The sequence below is a fragment of the Amyelois transitella genome, chromosome Z (assembly GCF_032362555.1).
Source record: "Amyelois transitella isolate CPQ chromosome Z, ilAmyTran1.1, whole genome shotgun sequence".
NCBI classification, from domain to species: Eukaryota; Metazoa; Arthropoda; class Insecta; order Lepidoptera; family Pyralidae; genus Amyelois; species Amyelois transitella.
The window spans coordinates 6,412,594-6,434,552 of NC_083535.1; the positions used below are offsets into that span (position 1 = coordinate 6,412,594).

At 35.8% G+C, this 21,959-nt stretch overlaps 1 protein-coding gene across 3 annotated transcripts in view; it reads right to left on the reverse strand.

Annotated features, from left to right (window-relative positions):
* Nucleotides 1-21,958, reverse strand: part of LOC106133897 (insulin-like growth factor 2 mRNA-binding protein 1) — a 41,267-nt gene extending 19,309 nt beyond the window's left edge. The window contains exon 1 of one of the 3 annotated variants that reach the window (XR_001228581.2): nucleotides 6,853-7,477. Coding sequence is in view for 2 of the 3 variants with exons in the window: in XM_013333750.2 (XP_013189204.1) it covers nucleotides 6,853-6,944 (92 nt within the window). In the remaining variant the exon portion in view is untranslated. Of the gene's footprint in view, nucleotides 1-6,852; nucleotides 7,478-21,760 lie in introns of those variants that run through there. The other 2 variants (XM_013333751.2, XM_013333750.2) reach the window with 2 other exon arrangements.
* Between the last annotated feature and the right edge of the window lies 1 nt (nucleotide 21,959).

Here is a 21,959-nt window from a genome sequence, read left to right on the forward strand (position 1 = left end):
TCTTGTTAATGTGTACATTTCTGTGCAGTAAAGATAATACAAACAAGCAAACAAAAAATCTATCTGCGCTCCGGCTTCGCTCGTATCCTACAAGTTATTCCTGGTTACTTTCATCAAAACCCGTCCAGTAGATTTTGCATGAACAAGTAACAAACACACATCCATATATCCATATAAACTTTCGCATTGCAGAATGCACTAGTACATATACACACACATAAACTCATTTATCACCACCACGCAAACAAAACTATAACAGCTAATACTTATATTTGTACAAAAGTTCATTCATGCCTTCATCATCTTCCTTTCAAGTTGCATCCTCACACAACACACAGAACATTTATTTTCTTACTTTTGACTTTCTCATAAATAAAAATTTTTAAGTGCATTTATTCACTCAACACAAGATAAAATTTAACCCTACTATATATTATAACCCTAATATATATTATATATTATAAATGCGAAAGAAGCTATTGTCTGTCTGTTTGTTATGAAACAGTATGTTGGTACAGAGATAGTTGACCCTAAAAATAAGTTACTGTACTATATCTGTTAACAAAGTTGAACCCTTGTGAGAATTTGGTGTCCGAACTAGGCATGAGCCTGGCCGGGAGGGCCACATATCACCAAGCTCTCAAATGTCCGAACGATACGTCGGGTCAGGTTAAGAAGAGGATTGGGTGGGAAAAAAATTACATAATTTTTTTCTCCCATTCTCCACCTAATCCACAAGCGGGTTAGGATTTCGGATCAACATTGAAATTAGTAATAAACGAAGTGCTTTTCAAATTATCTCTTAATCCTATTAACTATCTATACGTTCTTCCAACAGCCAGTTTTTCAATAACCCGATAAAATATATTCGATAGATTAATTCCAACAGAGCCAGAAACAAAATTACTATCAATGGCGACTTTTTAGCTACTATATACTATACCATGCCATACCTTAGTAACCCTTTTCATTTATTAACTAATAATATAGAAAGGTTTCCACCAAGCTATAGTCAATAATCCCAGAGACAAGAAATTCTTGAATATTTTACTACAATATAAATACTTGATAAAAAAATTAATTTACTCTCCCCCTCTGTTATCTCCATACATTGCAACGACCGTGCACACCAGTTCTGATTCACGGACGCATGTTTTATATAGCCAAAAAGAAAAACATCTAACAAAAAGAGCAAACAAATATGTTGACAAATCATATCTAGCCACTAGAACACGCCCACTAGGCTCCGTTCGCGTAAATTAAAAATCCCATTATTTTTATTGAATAGAATTTGGGCAAATCATCTCTAAGAGAACCCCTAAGGAAAGCTACATCCCAAATTTGAAGTATCGACTATACTTAGTTATAAAACAGCAGAGTTAGCGCATGCTACCGAGTAGTTCATACGGACAAACTTGCAATCCCTATTTCATCACCACAGAAACGCAACTCTCAAAATCTAATTATTGAAATATATATTTTTTAATGACCGCAAATTAAAATTTTATGTGTCTAACATTAACAATGGCGAAGTTTCATTCAATCTTATTTCAGTCTATCTATCCCTTAGTAGTCTTTTACGACATCCATGGGAAAGAGATGGAGTGGTCAATATTCTTTTTCTATTGATACACGGCCAAACATATACCATAAATTAACACAAAACAGTTGGTAGCTAATCTGAACAAGGCGGCGGCGTTGGTGGCGACCGGTGCGGCTGCGGCACGTGCGGTAGAGAGCCACCTGCCGACAGGTGCGTGGCGCGGCAGCGGCGGCGTATAGAACAACTGCGCCTGCGCAAACTGCGCTATACTGTACACAGTATAGCGCAGTACATTATGAGCTGTATAATGTGAATATTGATTGAAATTTTATAAGCAGCTCCAACGGCTCTGCCTTTGGTACATACATAGCCTATAAGATTAACCATTCCAAAACAAACACAGCAGAATATAAGTATTCCCTTATAAGATATCCCAACGTAAGTATCAAATTGTGGTAGAAGAGGCAAACTTTAGAACCCATGACATACCTATACACAACTAAATGCATAACAAAAGAAATACTGTAGCGTTGATATAGCAAATTTAAAATAGAAGTAGGCGAAGTAGTAGCGAAGGCTGATGGATATACTTAATCAAAATTATTCCACATTTTGGGAAAACTTTTGCAAACTATGTTTATATTTTTATATAACTATGTTTTACTTTTTTTAAAGTTTAAGTAGATTATTTGAAGTTTATATGGCAACTCTAAAATATCTGTCAAATTAATCATAAACTGTCAAAAAATACGTTTGAAGTTGCTCCTCCATACACCGGTTTTTTACTGTGTCATTAACTTTATTCAAATATTTAAGTTTTGATACTACATTAAGTGATTTTATGACAAAACATAGTTTGAGTGTTCGTGCACATCATACATCATACAAGGTGTTCATTCGTTTTATTTGTAATTTTCAATGAATTAAAAATATACCTAAAATTACAATGATTTAGAGGTGAATGGGGATGTCCTATGTACGAATAGAAATGAAGAGGTCAAAAGGGATGCGAACAGGTTGAATAGGGACGATATTAGTGTGAATAGGTACAGAGGTCTAGGGCTGCCACTACCTACTTAATTAAAACGTCTTTTCAGTTTTTGTAGGAAGATTCATGTATGTTGTTACGTAGCCGTATATTGTTAGAATACTACCTACAAAGATATTATTTTAGCCATACATAACTAACAAAATATGTTTAAAACTACCTATGTAACTAGTGTATTCCCGCAATCATAATCTTACTAATATTATAAAGGCGAAAGTTTGTAAGTATGGACGGATGTTTGTTATTCTTTCACGCAAAAACTACTGGACGAATTTTGATGAAATTTATTACACGGGTAGAAGTTCGGTTCTCATTTCCATAACTGTTTGTTTAAAAAAAATTTAGTTTTCTATAAGTGTTAACTCACTATAAAACCATCGACAGGATAGGTCCTTTATGTAGGTCAAACCTATTGAGAAATTGATATAAATATTTGGTATATTTATATCACTTTCTCAATAGGTTTATTAATTAAACATAAAAATCGATATTTTTTTTATTTATCACCATTTTTTCTGTGGTCTTTAAATCACTGGGACGAGCTACACTAACACGACTACGGCATTACTTGTCGTATTGATGTTCTGATAGAAAATAAAACATAAAACTGTCTTTTTCGGGCCGTCGAGTAAATATAATTGCCAACCCTAACAAAATTCCCCATTTATGCAACTCTCGTACCTATTAACCCCAATTCCGGGTGAATAGGGATTTTAATTTGTATTTGATTTTATTTCCAAATCCAAATGTAAATAAGGATATTTTATTCAGATTTAGAAAGATATAGCATAGACTCAAACATCTGTATCCTTTTACAGCAACGTTTGTTTTAAAAAAGCGTCTAAAATCGTAGTGAAGTTTCGTCCCTATTCACCCCGTTTTGCGGTAGTGGGATAGTTGAGTAAAAGGAATACTTTCGATAGGACTATCGATGGTTTTGGCCTATCGATAGTGAAAGCAATACTATCGATAGGACTATCGATGGTTTTGGCCTATCGATAGTGAAAGCAATACTATCGATAGTTTCGGCCTTCCGATAGTGAAAGCAACACTATCGAGCTAGCACAATCGATAGTACCTATTGATTGAAATTACTATGTATACTATCAACAGTGTTGTAATTTTGATAACTAAACTGAGCTATCGATGTAATCGATACTATCGATATGCTTTTTGATGTTGTAGATGATTTCAAAGGTTTCAGAGGGTCGAGATTGGGTGCCTTCACCTTATGTACGCTAACATTAACCAAGTTTAATAGTAGGAAAGCCTAGGATGTAAATTGGGATTTACTCCCTATTGGATGTAAAAGCTTAGATGATGATAAGAAAAAAATCTTAGGGAGCGCTATAGATTTTCAAAGTGTAAAAGCCGTGGACTGAAAATGTATTATTAAAGTTGCATATTTAAAAAAACGTATGCAGGTATGTTCCTATATCACATTGTTTCCATGATTGAGGTGATCGTATGTAATTGAGCGCGTTAGATTTTGTAAGATGTAATTTTTATTCATTGAAAAGTTCAAGAAATAGCATGCAAATAAAAAAGTGTAAGTTGTTTAGTTAAGTAAATACTTTTATTGACGGCCTATGTAGCGCAGCGGTAATATGCTATTCTGTGACATCGGAGGTCCCGGGTTCGAATCCCGGCCAGGGCATGATGAGAAAAAGACTTTTTCTGATTGACCTGGGTCTTGGGTGTTTATCTATATATATTTTTTTAAATATAGTATCATTGAGTTAGTATCTCGTAAGTCTCGAACTTACTTTTAGGCTCAATCTGTGTAATTTTTAATATTTATCTTCATCGAACGAGTATTGGGCGCTCCATTCTCACGCACGAATCTCGGCGAGAAGTTCTTTGGATCCACATTCTTCAATCTTCTCAGTATAGTTCTAGCTCTCGACTACGGTGGACGCAAAAATAACTGCTGCGACAAGCTTAATGATATGTGCATATGATTGTATTTTTTTTTTAATCACGTCTAATATCCCTTGCGAGTTAAGCAGAGCCAACAGACTGAAATTCAAATAGTAAAAAGTGCTAGTTTTCGCACCGCCTTAGACATCCCTGGAAAAGAGATGGAGTGGTCCTATTCTCAAGTGCCGGGAACACAAGGCATTGAACTTTAATCTGTCTTAGAAATATTTCTGGAAAAAACGGCGTACTCGCGTTAAATCCCGTTTGTATACATTAATAATCATGCAATGCGAAGCTTTACTTTATTAACTAATTAATCATTACGTTAATCATACTTTGTAAAAATACCATAGACAAAATCGTAAATAAACCACGCACAACTGTTACGCACGGCGTGTCGCACGCTACTGAACTGAAGACCACGCGAATGTAAAGCCTTCTCGTCACTCGCGCCAAAAAAACCGACAAAAATCGGAGAATGCAACGAGAAGGAAAAAAGAACGCTTATTGTGGTTTCTCTCTTTCTTTTCGCGAGATTCTCGAGTGAGTGTGGAGCGGGTTTATGCATGATCAGCTGTCATGGCAACAGAGTGGGGACGACGGATTGAAAGAGTAAGGGTGGGAAAGGACTAGAAACACGGAGAGAGGAATATAGGACTAACTTACCTATAATTACATGCCTAAAAATTCATCGATAGACTTGGAATTCGTTGAAAAATCCTTCAAAATAAAAAAGATAGCTACGCTCGAGAATGTAGATGACATTTTTTTATAAATTTGTGACCCTCCCCTTCTTTACATTACTCTCAAATTGACAGATTAATGGAATATACACGTTTTAATATGGAACTAACTCACCCTTGCTTAATATGTCGCGGTCGAGATGATATTTTTATTTTAACTTTTCTGTGATCGGCTATATAATATGGGTGTTCATATTTGGTGGAAACCTACTTCCACTTAATCAGTACAAGGACTTTCCACTTAATCAGCTTAATCGGGTACAAGGATTCTGCCTATATCGCTTAGTAAATTTCGAACCCCCTCTTGGGCGTTACTAAAAACCACCATTTCTGTAAAATATTTAAATTTGCTAGCAATAAAAATAATAAGCAAACTCAAATAACAAATTAAATCATAAAATAAAACCGTAAAAAAAATTGTCTGTATATAGGTAGTCTATTTAAAAAAAAATGTTACGATAAAGAAAAAGTAACGGAGCATGAATTTAAAAAAAAAATGTCTGGAAGATTGTTTGTACACGCTAATTTCCGGAACTACTGAACGGATTTTTGATGTTTAATGAGTATTATAACTCTTATGCCTGGCCAACGAATAAGGTATAATTTATTTTGTAATATGGAACAGCTGATGTCGAATCATAACAAATCAGCTAAAATATAGGAAATATCGAAGACGTCTTAACAAAACAACTTTTGTGTTGCCTGATGAGCATATTCTGTAGGCGAAAAAAAAAGGTAAAAAAAAGGCGAATCAAGTGATCTGGAAGCCAAAAGGACCAGCTACTCTGTAATATGTACGGAAATGACAGAAGTTTTTCTACCTGATGGTAGGTACCTATATAGGTCCATTTGTTTTTGACTTTATTCGTTACAAGCAAAAGTAAGAATCTTTTTTCTCTGTATAATTTTTGTACGGATTATTTAATATTTGCTGTCAACTGTATGTGCCCTGGGGCTTCGTCCGCGTGGAATAGTTATTTTGGGCATCATTGAAGCCCTCAAGGATGAATAATTTTCCTCGTTTGCACATATTCCATTATTTCTTTACTCTTTATAGTTGCAGCGTGATGTTATATAGCCTAAAGCCCTCCTCGATAAATGGTCTATTTAACGTAAAATTCGAACCAGTAGTTCGTGAGATAAGCGTATTCAAACAAACAAACAAACTATTCAGCTTTATAATACTAGTTTAGATAAACGCACCTTTGTTCTCGTAGATTTCTTGTTCTCACTATATTTATTTTCTCTTCGATTTAAAAATGTTTAATCCCATTTAATCCCAAATGTATACCGAAATAGACTTTTTAAAATGTATATAGGTAGGTACATATTTCCACTCGTCTGCGTCACACACTTGTTTTTCCAAATCCCTGAACGCAAGTTAAGCGCAGTCCAACCTACATGGAAGTAGGTGCCTAGTACCACTTAATGTTATGTTTCCTTTTTATGTAGTTTAGGTAGGTTATGCGGTAAGCTATTTAAAATTTTGCTTTAAATAAGCATTGCACTTTTAATAGAAAATATAGGTGGTAACCCTAGTAGTAGGTATGTACATATGTAGGTATATAACTAGTTTTCTTTTTTATGTACCAACTAACCTTTCTTGGTGATCGTCCTGTTCGAATATTTGATCATGATCCTCCTGGGATAGAGTAAGCTCGCTAAACTGCTGCTCCACTGAATTAGACATTTCACTGAAGTTATTTTTAACTCAAACAACACAATAATAAAAGTAGTAGGTACCTACTTAATTAAGGTACTCTTGAAATTTATGTTTTAAAACTTGCACTTATTTGATGACATTTACTTATATAATTTTAGTATAAATTCGGGTCTCAGTTCCGGAGTAGGTACTTAAAGAACTGGATGGTCTTAGAACAACGATGATATGATTTACCGGCCGGTACGCACACGTGGTTTGGATGCAATGTTTACTTCTGCATTACATAATAATTAATATACCAAGAAGGTATAGGTTATGCAAGGCAAAGGCACCGATGAGAACGGTACCGTTGGCGTGGTGTCGATGGGTTGACGCCGAGCGAGCGGCGGCGGAACGCTCGGACACGGTGCGGAGAAGGGATGGGCACGGGCAGCACGTGTGCGTCGTGCGTACAATTCGTCGGCTTTCGAGCGAGATCACTACTCAACTGATCTTGATGTGACGTGCGTCACTGAACGAAGCCAACGACGCCGACTCGATTCTCAATCCATTTCGTGTGGATTTTGTTTGAGAATGCGCGCGCTGGGCGTGGCTGACTCGGGGCCCGCGGGGAGAGCACCACTTCTTAGTGAAGCGCAAGTATCGATTTTGTTTTATCGACTATCAAAAAGAATTTTTATGCAAAATAAAAACAGTGTAATTGGTTCCAGAAGGTAGGTTTAAGGTTGCGAAAAATTATTAACCAGCGAAATTTATTGTAAAATCGTTTTTTGTGGTTTCTAGTTCAAAATATAAAAGAGGGGTTTGCTGTGATTTGAGAAATGAATATTTCAAAAATTTTAACATTTTGAACTGAAAAAAATTTTTCTTTATAAAATAACTTTAAACTAAAAATAATTTTAAACTCATCGCTAAAATTATGAACAATTAAATAACAAAAGGTGCGTTATTGGTATGAATGAAACATTGATTAATGGAACAGTTTTGTTTTCGGCATGTCCCATGCATAAGTCGAGAGGAGTTCAAGTGAAATAACGGATCTAGGCTAAAGCCTAGTCTATTTTAGTTTTAGTAAAAATGATGACTTTTGTTATAAGCGTGAACGTTTGTAGAACTTGACTCCACTGTATGTATTTTTTTCTAGCGTATAGTGAATATTAGAACTGTATTGGAATTTACGCCTGGAGGCAATGAACAACGCTATTCCAACACCATTTACAAAACATGAAATTTTTGTTATAGCGAATTAAGAATGTGAAGCCGAATTTAGCCACGACCTTTTTCACACTTTCTTGTCGTGTGTTTACCTCCAACGGTTATCAATGTGTTCAAAACTTCTTAAAAAAGTATCGAAAACTAACATATGCTATGTACACATTTTAAAAAGTCGTGGTTTCAGGCCTGCTTCTACATGGTTTTTAAGATTTCGTTTATGTGGAACCCGAACATCGAATATTTGTCTAGCCAGCTTTTTTTAAAGTGATAAGTATTTACAGGGACGATATTTTAAAATGAAGAGTAAGTCGTTATTACTCTTCATTTTAAAATGTCGTCCCTGGAAAATAGAAGAACATAATAAGAAACTATCCTGACCTATTCACGAACGTTCGAGGTCTTTTGTCTTATCTTTTCTCTGTGATTGTAGGGAAAGAATGAGAGGGAATATAAAACATATCAACTGCCTAGTTACCCTAATGGTTGGTCAAGCTCGCAGTAAGTACGATATATAATTTGGCGATCAGACAATCCAACACCTAAGGACGACAGAGTGTGAAGACCGACTTTGTTTTATACTATGAAGTGATACCTAGGTATACCTATATTATTCAGAGTTTCTCAAGAAAATTAAAATTTTAATCTTTTGATTCCAGATTGCGGGGTTTTCTTGCACACCGTGCGAATTGTTCTGAATTAATTAAGATAAGAGTAGAATAATTACTAAAACTCAGTAGTAAAAACTTTATTAGGAACCAAGAAAAAACTAAGATTCAAAAGGGCGTAACGTATATAAAAGTCTATGGAATTATACAATGTATCTAAATATTTAATTTATCGACAATAATCTATTGATCATGTCCAATCACTAAAAGCGATAGCAGTTCGTGAAGTATATTTGTTACTGGGTCCGTGCGACGGCGCCCCGCGCCCATGCGTTTTCCAGCGTTCGGCCGGGGCCCGCGGAGGGCGGTCGCCCGACACCGCCTACTTCGTCTGGTACAGGCGTCGCCCGCCTCGTGTCCCGCTTCACCTTAAAATTACAAGTAGTCGGTCGAGTCGAGACGTCGATCTAACTATAAGGAGAAAACGCCCTTCAAAACGCTCTTGAGTGCCTTTGTTCTCAATAGTTACTTCAATGCATCATGAAAGATTATGAAAACATGAGTGATGTTGTTTGTTTTTTGAACACTAGTAATTTTTTTTTTCTGGAATTTATCATACATATTAGGGCTGAATTGAAGAATATAGATACGATACCACCCAAAGAATGTGGTAGGTATCTACAGTGGGCCTACGAGATACCTGAGCCACCTCACGTTAATCACCCCAAGGCAAGGTGGCACTGATCACCTAGGCCTATTGTACTACCAAGAAGTCAGCTAGATCCTATACGAGTGAAGAAAAGCCAACGAGTGACCGGGTCGAACGACTGAGCTCAATTCACAAACGCTTGCACTGACTAACTGAAACACTAAAACCAACTTACGTAGGAATATATAGGTAGTAGGCACGTCAGTAAGCGGATTGCGTGTGATTCATCTTTTGAGAAGAGTATGCCATTTTTCCGTATATTAATTTTTTATCCGATAAGATGTTTAAATTATTTTTTTTTCATCAATTTTTATTTATTCTGAATAAATCCATAATTATTAACAATTTTTTAATCAATTATACTATACTTAGCACAGAAATCATACAAAATATCTATAAATAGGTATGTAGGTATTTGACCATAGGCCAGAAAGTCATTGTTTATTCGTGGATCCTTAAAACCCTTGATCGAGCAGAATGAAATGGATAATGGCCAGCACTTGCTGTGCACTGAGTGCGCAGAACAGTGTTTTGATATGGGCAAATTAAAGGATCATCGCACGCAACTTACTCGATGTTGAACTAGTCGTTGATTAGGATCAACGACTAGTTCAACATCAAGAAGGTTGTAAGACATGGATGTATTGCGTCACCTAGGCTGTTCAACTTATTCATGGACAATTGTTGGACAGATTTGAAAAAGTCTAGCAAGTGAATTAAGGATAAATGATTTACCCGTCAAATGTCTTCTCTATGGTGATGCTCGGGTAATAATGGCGTTTGGGAAGATACTGGAGAGGGTAAATTGCATGAATGAAGCTCTGAACCAAAAGAAAATGAGGTAAACGTAAGTCAAACAATGGTTTTTCAAGACAGAATATAATATTTCGATTGGAAGAAAAAAGTGGAAGTACATATTATATATATTTTATTTAATGTATTTTACTTTGTGATCTGTTTTATGGACCTGGTCTGAAATAAATGAATTTATTATTATTTATCTAGCTAGTTGTATATCTAGGATCCAAGTTTATAGTAGATGAAATGTGTGATAGTGGTGATATTGAAAGTACTTATAGCGAAAGCTGGCAACATGCTGAATGGAGTGTTGCATGCTTATATGAGCAGTGAGAAAAGGTCCAAAAATGCTCGCCTGGCAGTGCAGAGGCGTTTTAGTTGATATGAGAGTGAGTGGCAGAAGAAGCACAAAAGCGTAATAAACGCGGTGGAAGTTTTTATTTCTATTATCGTTAAGAAGTATGATCAATGTTAAATTTAGTTGCAGAATAAGAAAGATAGTGAGGAATAAAAATAAAAGTAAAAATATCTTGCTTGTTGGCAACCCATGTTAATTAAGTTCTGAAATGGTAACATTAAATACAAGACTAGCAATTTTTTTATAAGATGTTGCTTATTTTTTCGTAGGAATAATCAACAAATTCAACTATGATATACTTAGTAAAACAATCTAGCTTTGTGCTGGAGAAAATTATTACATCACATAAAAAACATGGTCCATGGCGGAGTGGACGGCGGACGAACTCCAATTTCGGCGCGAGAGAGCGTGGCATGCAGCTAACGGAAAACGCGGGAAGCTCTCATTTCGTTCTCAGTCGTTTGAGTTGGAATGACAACCGTTTAAAGGAAAAATTGAGAGTGCGCGCGGCGCTACACATTGTGATAGGCTGCGACCGATGAGGCCGCCAACCTTTGCAAGATAGCGATGTGTGCTAAAAGGTTCTTTGTGTCTAGAAAATACGAAACCTCGAAGTCTACTCTTCTGAACCGAATAATCGGGAAAGCTACTGACAATAAAATGGGCCAGATCTTGTAATGAATAGCCAATATATCTAAATCCGGATTCCCTTGTTAACAACTTTAAAATTCAGTTCAGAAAATGAAACAATATTCATCGGTAACCAATAGATTTAAAAACGACCGTCCGCGACAATGTTGGTATTCCAATTTATGAAAAGGAATCCAGAAGTTTCAAGCCAATTGGCATAAGGAAATAACAGAGCAAGAGCCCAGGTTACTAAGGATCTTAAAACATTGGGTCAAATGTCTAGAATTTAGAAGAAATTAAAAGGATATTATGAACAGGCCTGATAGCATCTTCAATGGTGATGAAAGGGGATTTTCCCTATGCCCATAAACTGGCAAAGTACTGGAGCCCAAGCTTTTCCTTTTGCTCAAAAATTTGCAAAGTACTGGGGCCCAAAGGTTTTCGGAATCTATAGCAAGTTTTACAAAACAATTTTAGTAATTTTTAATGCCAACGGAACTGTCTGTCCACCATGTGTGGTATCCCTATGTGCGACCACCTCGGGTAGTTGTGAGAAGCATGCCACCGGTTCTTGTATCAGGGTTGATGAGTGTGCCATTTTCTTTGAATATATAACCAAGGATTTTAATAACTGGGTTGAGCGCAATAATATCCAGAAATCTATCCTGTTATTTGTAGACTGCTACAAATCACTAATGTCTCTGATGCACACCACAATATGTGAACAGATGCAGATAATATTGTACCTATGCACATTGTACAGCCTTCAGCCTGCTGATGCGAGTTTATTTGCTCCTTTCGAAGTAAACTGAAAAAATACAGTGCGAAAATTTCTGCATATTGCTTGCAGAGACTATGCAAGACTGTTGTTGACATTGAAAAAGGCAATAACTTCTATCATGAATCTGAACCTGAAAATCATCCTCTTTCGAAAACACACGAATTAATTTCATTACCTAGTAACAGACACACACAAATGAACTGACCTATGCAGTTTTTATATTTTTGGGATTAAGAATCACATTTCACCCGAGCGAAGCCGGGTTTTCGTTCTCTTTTGAATGCATAAAGCATTTTTCAAATCGGATTTCACATAATAGAGATATGTCTAACAACGATAACATACATAAACAATACTTTCGAACTGAGAACCTCCTCCTTTTTTGCAGTCGGTTAAAAAGAAATCAGAAGAGTGTAAATAAAAATATCGTTTAAAAAATTAGTAATATCTATAAAAAGGAATACCCAAACAACGTTTGGAAGCAATGATTTGTGCACGGGAATAATTTCAAATTGTCCTATTTTCAATAAAGTAGTACCTCCAAAAATATTGCAATTCTAGGAAATAAAGTTGCACGACTTTATAAAAATTGATCTGAGGCACTCGAGAGTACCAGATAGTATTTTTTTACATTTTCAACAATGTGCATGGACTTTTTAATTCCAGTCATTTCAATAGAACACTGAGTTTCCCTAATATTATAGGAAGGAACTCCTACCACTCTCTTGAATCGAACTGGCTTATTATTAAATTTTTTTTCTTCCCCTTTTACGGCCACCCGTTATTATTCTTTATCAGAAAGACACAGTGCATATATGTATGTATATTAAGGGCGGACATGCTAGAGTTTTTCTCCATGCGACACATTTATTTTTTAATATATTTTAGGTTTTGTACGGTTCCTTTCCCTTGAACTTTATTTTTTGTTAGTGCTTTTCCCAATATGTCTGCAAATTTGGCTAGCATTAAACCAATATACTTAACTAGTCTCCCAGGTCACTTAACCTTTAGGACGATTGACTCTGTTTATTTATGATATATCCGTTCATAACTTTATATTGAAATCATGTTGTGTGTGTAATGAAAATTTCACGAGGCGCAATTACAAAGTAAGGGCGACCAATGCTATTCCAAACCAGCTTGTATTAATTTCCATTATATAAAAGACAAGAAGCAGTACAATAAAAACCAGTTTAGGTAAAGGGTCACGAATGAGTTTCTAATTGGACTACCAAGGTCCAGATCATAAGCAAATGTAACAGAGGGCGCGATCAAAACACGATGGGTTGAAAGAGACGAATGCCTTTTTCACGTTGTTATGTCTCAGTCACTACACTAAAAAATATATTTTGGTAAATACAACAACTGCTAGTAAACTAACAAGCAGCGTTGCCAAACTTTCGAGAGCTGACTTCGGAAATACATACATACATAATAATATGGTCACGTCTATATCCCTTGCGGGGTAGACAGAGTCAGCAGTCTTGAAAAGACTGAATGGCCACGTTAAGCTATTTAGTTTAATGATAGAATTGAGACTCAAATAGTAACAGGTTGCTAAGCCATCGCCTAAAAAAGAATCCCAAGTTTGTAAGCCTATCCCTTAGTCGCCTTTTACGACATCCATGGAAAAGAGATGGAGTGGTCCTATTCTTTTTTGTATTGCTGCCGGGAACCACACGGCACTAATAAAAATGACTTCGGAAATAATCTACAATATCGATAGGACTATCGAAAATATCGATTCTGTCGCCAATATTATCGATAGTATAGTTAGCTCAGTATGGTCCAACAATATCAAAAACTACAATACTACCATTAGTAATTTCGATATTGTAGCTTCAATACTATCGACAGTTTTAGCCTATCTGTAGTTGACTTTCCCTCGATAGTATTGCTTTCATTAACAATAGGCCAGAACTATCGATAGGTACTATTATTGGGTGTCGATGTCAATATAAAACGGTAACGTGTACTATATAGTATCTATACTATACTATCAACGCTATCTCTCGACCGGCAACACTACCAACCAGACAGCGGTTTTGTTTGAATGACAACTACTTGATCCCATCCATCATGTGTGAGGTTTGTGAAACATAAGGCACATAAGTAAAATAATTAAATACTCTTCATTGCCATATATGTACTTACTTGCCTAGCAAAAAAATTAAAAATGTTATTTCTCTACTTATTTTACTTTATTAAATAGGTACTTATTTAATTATTTTACTACAAATATATGCTGGAATTTCTGATTTGCTTCTCTAACCACAAAATTTTACAGGTTGAATTGAACATAAAGGTCTTGCCATTAATTTTACTTGTATTTTAGGTACGACAATCAGGTTCAATTCTTATAATAGTATGTTATTATCCTACTACTATTATAATCCTACTTCCTTCCTACTACTATTATAAAGGCTAAAGTTTGTATGGATGTTTGTTACTCTTTCACGCAAAAACTACTGAACCGATTACCATGAAATTTGGTATGTAGGTAGCTGAAGACCCAGAATAACACATAGGCTACTTTTTATCCCAGAGTTCCCGCGGGATTGATAGGGTTTCCATGCGGACGAAGTCGCGGGCGGCCTCTAGTATTACAATAAAGTGTTAAATGTGTGTGTAATTACAGATATATACAACTTTGCACTTTTGTAGTTACTATTACATTGGGTAAATTTCTAACTAAACCAAATAGGTGAACTTACAAGCCAATCAAATCTCTAAAGTTTGGACTACGCGTACGTTGTTATCCAGTCCATCAGTCATTCAGTGTGTTCTTTAATAAAAATAAATACACGTGTTTCGTAGTTTAAAATTTAAGATTTACAATTCATTATTAAAACATCTTGTAATAATAATTACCTATCCTTTCCCCGGTCCAGGTAGACATCACCTACAGTTAAAATACGAGAAACTCCGAATGGTGAAAAATACAGAGTCCATGAATATTTCAGCAGATACACATCTACAAAGACAAATGTAATGGGACATTCGATCCTCAATATATAAATATAAGGCTAAATGCACGAATTTGGCCAAAACGGATGTGGCATTATCCATTCGCTCCCGATTCCCAAACAGATATAGAGCAGTACTAACGCCGTTCTAATGTTGGCAGCAGCTGTGGCTGCGCACCCGCCGGTTTGGCAGACACCCCTTATACCCAAAAAACACATTACCTACAACATTTACGTTTCTATTGTGACAGCAAACCAGCTGCTTAACTCGGGACTGGATTTAAAATACTGAATAAGGTATCGGCCATTATGATATGAAGTTACAATTTATGAAAAGCGTTGAAGTTTTAGTGATTAGTGGGCGTCTGTTAAACCTGTATAGGTAAGTTGTATATATGCTTATTCCATGGTAGTATAAATGTACAGTATTTACCGTGGAATAAATAAATTTCGAATCGAAACAGACTCAAAAAACCGGCTGTCAAGCATAACCTATTGGTAAATGTTTATGTGAATTCGTGATAAAAGCGAATGAATCAAACATACAATACATATATACATATGTATGTACATGTCACGTCTATATCCCTTGTGGGGTAGACAAATCCAACAGTCTGATGAAAAGATTGATAGGATTGTTGATTTTTTTGCCCTGATGATAGAATTGAGATTTAAATAGTGACAGCTTCCTAGCCCATCGCCTAAAAGAAAGATCCCAAGTTTAAAAGCCTATCCTTTAGTCGCCTTTTTTAAAGACATCCATGAGAAAGAAGGAGTGGTCCTATTCTTTTTTATTGGTGCCACACGGTAAAGCGCAAAAGCGAAAGAATAATTTTTTTATTTAATTTCGTATTTTGAAAATTTAAAAAGGTGCTAATAAGAACATCAGTAAGTCAAAACGCAGACAATGTAGAATATTTAAGTAGGTAATTAACCAGTTTAAGATGAGCTTACAATACAACATAGTAGTACCTAAGGCAAAGTAGGATAAGGATCAGCGTAAGTGGAAGCGTAGTAAATAACTGGTGCTGGAAGAGCTGCGGTCGAACTTCCGACATGGCGAGGAAGATTCTATTTAGCTGTCGTTTTAACACGATTTTTGCCTCTTTTAAAAATGCATTTTATATATGTAATTGGATTCATTATTTAAGGAATATTTGATGGTTCAGTCATTTGGAGAGATAGAAGATTTAAAGCCCCATGTAGACCATTCGATATTTATATCGAGTGATGCCATATTTATGGCAAAAAAAAATTAAAGATGATAAAAAAAAGAAATGATATTGAACGAGTTGATTTACCTATTCGCCAATTTGTCACGTAAAAGCTTACATCCTTTTCTTTAGCGTCTTTATATTATAAGTCAAGCTCACTGCAGCAAGTGTTACGGCAATTGTTTTGGGGCTTAGAGAGTACAGGTGCCATTACAACTGGCTACGTAGACAGATTACGTGCGAATGAGCAAGCGAGCGTTTTTCAGACTAGTGTAATAAGTGTTGGTTGAGTGTGTTGGTGGTTGTTATTGGTGTGCAAACAAGTCAGTTTTTTTTAATAAATCTAGTAAGACTCTATATGGGACAGTATGAATATCGAGTGCTGAATAACGCTAATCTTATATGCGCTTAAATATGCAGTTGCAGTTAGAAGGCCTAGACGAACGTTTATTTACATACATATAATATAATAAAACATTTGATTGAAATTGATAGATGGACACTTAGAATGAATAATAGAAAACATTTTTTTTTTTTTTGCGGTAACGCTATAATTTTATCAAACTGATTTTCACTGCTGGCAACAGCTAGTTTATATATATATATCAGGTATAGTCCTGGCGAAAGCTCAGGTCAAGAGTAGGTAAGTAACTAAGTACTTACCTAGCTGAATAGGGAAAAGTAAAAGAAAGGGAAGCTTTCATGAAGAGTATGAATGTGGATGAAGAGAAAGAGGAATGCAGGGATCGCGGAAAGTGAAAATAATTAGTCTCTCCGGGAATGAGGCTTGCTAATGTATGTATGTATTTGCATGTATATGTGTACCTATATAAATGCACCGAAAATGTGTACAAAGAACAAAATTTGTAATTGCAATGAGAACACTGCCGACCATAATCACAATTTTCGGATTTCCGACGAAGCGCCGAACTCCCGAGGACCTAGACTGTTCAGTGTCTTTGCTCGACTCTGCGCCTTTAATGCATTCCGTTTTCCATTATTTTTGGCGTAAATTATGAAGGAACAATGTTACTTAGTTGCTTTTGGTATAATATGTATTGTTGAACAGAGAGAAAAAGTATATTTCAAATCGCAAGTACTCTGGAGAAAAGAGACAGTTTCTGACCTAGCTCTATCGGGTGGCGTGGTGGCACGTCGAATCTGTTAGTTTACAGCCCTCACTAGGTGCAACAGTGGATGCAAGCAACCAATGACAAGTTGGCCACACCCCTCGCCCCTTAAGTGTGCATTACACCCTATCCAACCCCAGCCGCGCCTTCAGTGCATTGCACTATCAACATTACTTTGTACTCTTGATATTATGAAAATATTCAGGATTATATATTTAAATTTAAAACATTTTAAATATTGGGTTGCCAGCTAGTATCTCACAGCTAGACAGACTATATCGACAGGCTCTAACTGATCGCCTGAACTGCTCAGAAATAGCCCAGCTTAACACAATAATAACATAGAATTGACTGGAACTACATAATTCTCCTTTGGTATTTATACAAAATGTTCACATAACCAATTACTTTTTAAAAAACATTTAACTAGGTACGGCAGTAGTGTGGGCTGACGAGATAGCTATTGTGTCACCTCACCTTGCCTGGTGTATAAGAGGTGGCCCAGGTATCACATGCGCCGTATTTTGTGTACCTATGTATTGCTGTAGAAGCCTTTAGATAGATACATACTATAATTACGTTTATATATCCCTTGCGGGGTAGATTTGTCTCTCTTAACAAGAAATTCATCAGTTTAAACATTAGCAAAACAAGTCTAAATAAACAGACAGTTTAAAAATCGAACATTTGCGTAGACGCCGAGCGTGTTGTGTAGGTATGTAATAATAAGATTTTGTTACAAAGGCGCTGACACTTGAGATATCAAGACCGCACACGAACCGTGTTGTGACTAGGTTGCAAAAGTGTCAAGATGATAGTCATGAAAATGTCGTTAAATATATTCTATAAGTGAATAATAGCAACAAGTCGTTGGCAATATGACTCGTGGTAGCCACGCGCCTGTTCGGGGTTATAATTCAATGGAAACGAGTCGAGATTAAGATGCTCGGAGAAAGTGCAATCTTGAAAGTCCGCGGGAGGGGGAAAGGGTGAGTTGACGCGTGCGCGCCGCGTGCATAAAGTAGCTGACTTGACAAGGTAAGTACGTTAATAGACATATGTGTCCACCTCACACTTCTCAGCCAAAAATACTCTAGGTAGTATGTTTGACCGCTTGGAGATTAGTCACATGGAAGACCTCACCATAGAACAGTTAATTTTATGGAGAACACTGTTTTTTTAAATAAATCTGCTGCCTGTTTTAATAAATCGAGTGACGTCACATTAAGCAGGAGTTTAGTGCTCATATTTCTTAGTTTTTTTTTTCCACTAACCCAAATTACAACAGTAGTAAATATATATAGTTTAACGAAGTTTAAAGGAAAATTATCATATTTGAGTAATAAGTGTTAAATATATATATTTTATAATATATATAGTTATAAAGTTAAAAGTAAAATTACATACAAAGGTTGAAAATTAGTTGACACTTGGTAGTTAGCTGTGAAAATCACACTAAAAAGAGTCAAGTAATTTTTTTTGTTTTTTTTTATTTGACCCTTTTAGTGTGAGTACATTTACGTGATTAGTGCTTAACATCTGCTTCCTTTCTCTCTATTGCTGACTGTACTGACTAATCACTGAGATAGATAAATTCGTATATTGGTCATCCCTTCTTGTGTGGAGAGGGCTTTGCCACATACACCACTATTTACATAATTAACTTAACTGAACAGAGATTATTCTGCTGCACACAAAATATCTTCCACATTAATGACCAGACCTTACTTAACCTTAACCCGACTCTCACTTGGTGAGTGTTTTATTTATTTATAAGTACGGATGTTTTACAAAACTTACAATAGTATCAATTCTATTTTATATGAAATACTCTAATGTATTTCATATTTTGTACATATGTGGGCCTCGGCCTTATCATGTTCGTTTAGAGCAATAGGAATTCGATGTAAATGGTAAGATACATATAATAAATTATATGTCACACAGACCTTATGATGCTCCATACAAATATTAAACTAGTTTGTTGCCTGCTCACAGTTAAACCGCTGAACTTTTCTGCATGAAATTTTGCATACATGAAGTGTGAAGTACGGAGAAGGACTAAAGGTTGTTTATCCCTGTAAAAGTTATAGTTCCCGTGGAATTGCAAAATACCTATTTTCTTTTATACCTATATGGTGCAAATTTCGCGCGCGAAGCTGCGGGTGCAAACTAGTAATACTGACCTACATAAATGTCATTTCAACCGAGCAAAATTTAAATCTTATTATATCAACGTTACCACAGCTTTTAGCAGTTAGATATGTAGGTATTGGCTAAAAAATAGTTTGACACAGAACTGACATTTCATTAACAGTACCTATACATTCTAACAAACATTAACGGATTGGTGGTGATGAAGCAAAACTGACTGTCTATTTATTAGGAAATAATGTGTCAAATGTGTGTCTAGCAGGAATTGGTTGACGTTTGCTTGGTAGGTACCAGGTAGGTACCTATTCTAGCCAATAGTCGTAGTCGAAGCATAACAAATTGAAGTTAAAAACTATTCGTCTGAGACTTTTGAACCACTATCGTTACATGTCATTATTTTTTTACAGTTTTACACTAAATTGATTTGGGACATGAAGTACCTAATCCGTTACGATTAAGTACCCAGCCGAATTAGAAAACGCGCTTGTCTGTACTGTTTCTAGAGATCTTTCTGTACCCTCCATGTTTGGTATTGTAGCCTGAGCAACAGTTGCTTTATGGAAGGGGTACACCACCCGCGACCCCTCGCTCGGCTTGCCTCTACCCCGATTAAGGTAAGTACGACACAATTCACTTAACCGACCTAACCAAACCAACCACTGCCACCCCACTGTTATTAGTACAAGTTTTATAACGTATCTTCATAACATCTTGAAACAGAGGCACCATAAAGTGTTGATCAATTTTAGTTGCAGGAAAATTTGTCACATAGGGAAAAAAGACTAGGTAGGTATGCATGCAATATCAGATAGTATCTGAAATCAGTAGATTTATCTATGTTTTAATATCGGAAATCAGTGTCCGATATTACATCACAATTCCCTTTTAGGATCGGAAGGTTGAATTTTCATATCATTATCCGAATTATTGAAACTATTTAAACTCCTATATTCTATACAGATTGCACGTAGGTATTCGTCAGATTAGTATATGATTTTACTTTCTTTTTATTGTTTTTTACGCTCACTCTCAGAGTTGATAAAAATAAAAACATTTAAATTGGTTTTTAAGTAAAAATAACGAACTATATCTCTTTTGTTTTCCTTTGTTTGTCGTACTGCTCTTCGCGCACACGATGAGATTGGAAAAAACCGGTTTACGACAATCTAGGTTGGTTTGGGTTGGTTTGGTGTTTGAAAGTTAGTTAAAAGATTAAATAATTGAATGTAAAGACGGGGTATTTTATGATATAACTATTTTATTAATAGTTCCAAACTATTAATAAATTAGGTAGTCATAATATACCACTTCTTTAATTTTTTTTAAATAATTTTGTGAGAGAAGAACCTCCACGACGAACCTCAGAATACCTACAAAAAAGTAAAAGTATCAGAAAAATTATCGCACGAAAAAATTCCAGCGAAAAATTATCGATACCTACTATCGATACTTTTGCTGCTGACTATTAGTTCATATTCGCCACTAATTGTTCTTTCAATACGACATACACATTTGCTTTTACACAACTGTCGATATTGGACTATCGATCGGCAACACTAATTAGATATTTGACGATTTTCTGGGGTCAGTTCTAGTTAGTGTTGCCTATAGTTCGGCAACTTTATCTAGAACTGACCCAACAACGTCAAAATGTTCTTTATTTACTCTTACTAGCGTGCTTGTAATTTTTTTTTCAATCTAGCGCTTTTTAATGTCGATTTAGCGCCTTTTCGTCTGAGTTGGTACGTTGGCAACACTGTAGGTACAGCAAAAAATAGGTATTGACGAAGATAACTATTTAAATATAGGTAGGTAGGGACTAGACCTAGGTATGCGGTGCGACTCGGATCTTTATTCATCTTAGGATTGACGAAAACAATTTCACTTTCTTAGTTAGGTAGGTACCTATGTCTGAATTAAAGAAACGCTAACATAAATCTACCACACCTGCAAGAATGTAAATAATTCCTATCTATTCTTATAGATATTTTGATAAGGAAGAAGTTTTTTACCCGTACCTTCTGCGCCCGCATGAAATTCACATTAAACGTATTTGGGTTCTAAAACGTAAAGTTACAACATGTAGATCTTATTATGTACCTACCTATCCAATACATTTAAGTAGGTTTATTATGGGAAAACAAACATCCATTCTTACATATTTATGTTTAATTTTGAATATTAATAGGTGGAGTTTATGTACCTACCGACCGACCTACTTTTTCATAGGTTGTTGTTAGAAACTTGCGAACGTATTAAAACTAACCTATATAACTAATTTACCTGTCATCGTAGGTGGGGGAGACGTCACCAGAAGCACCCTGGGATAAATCACCATCCATAATGGAATGGACAATATGATCCGAGTTGGGACGGGAATCAAAATCACAGGATTTGAGTGGCGTTCACGGAATGGGAAAATGGGCACGCCACGCGCTCGAGACAACCGGTACGCGCGTCAAGCGAGCGATGCGAATACTGT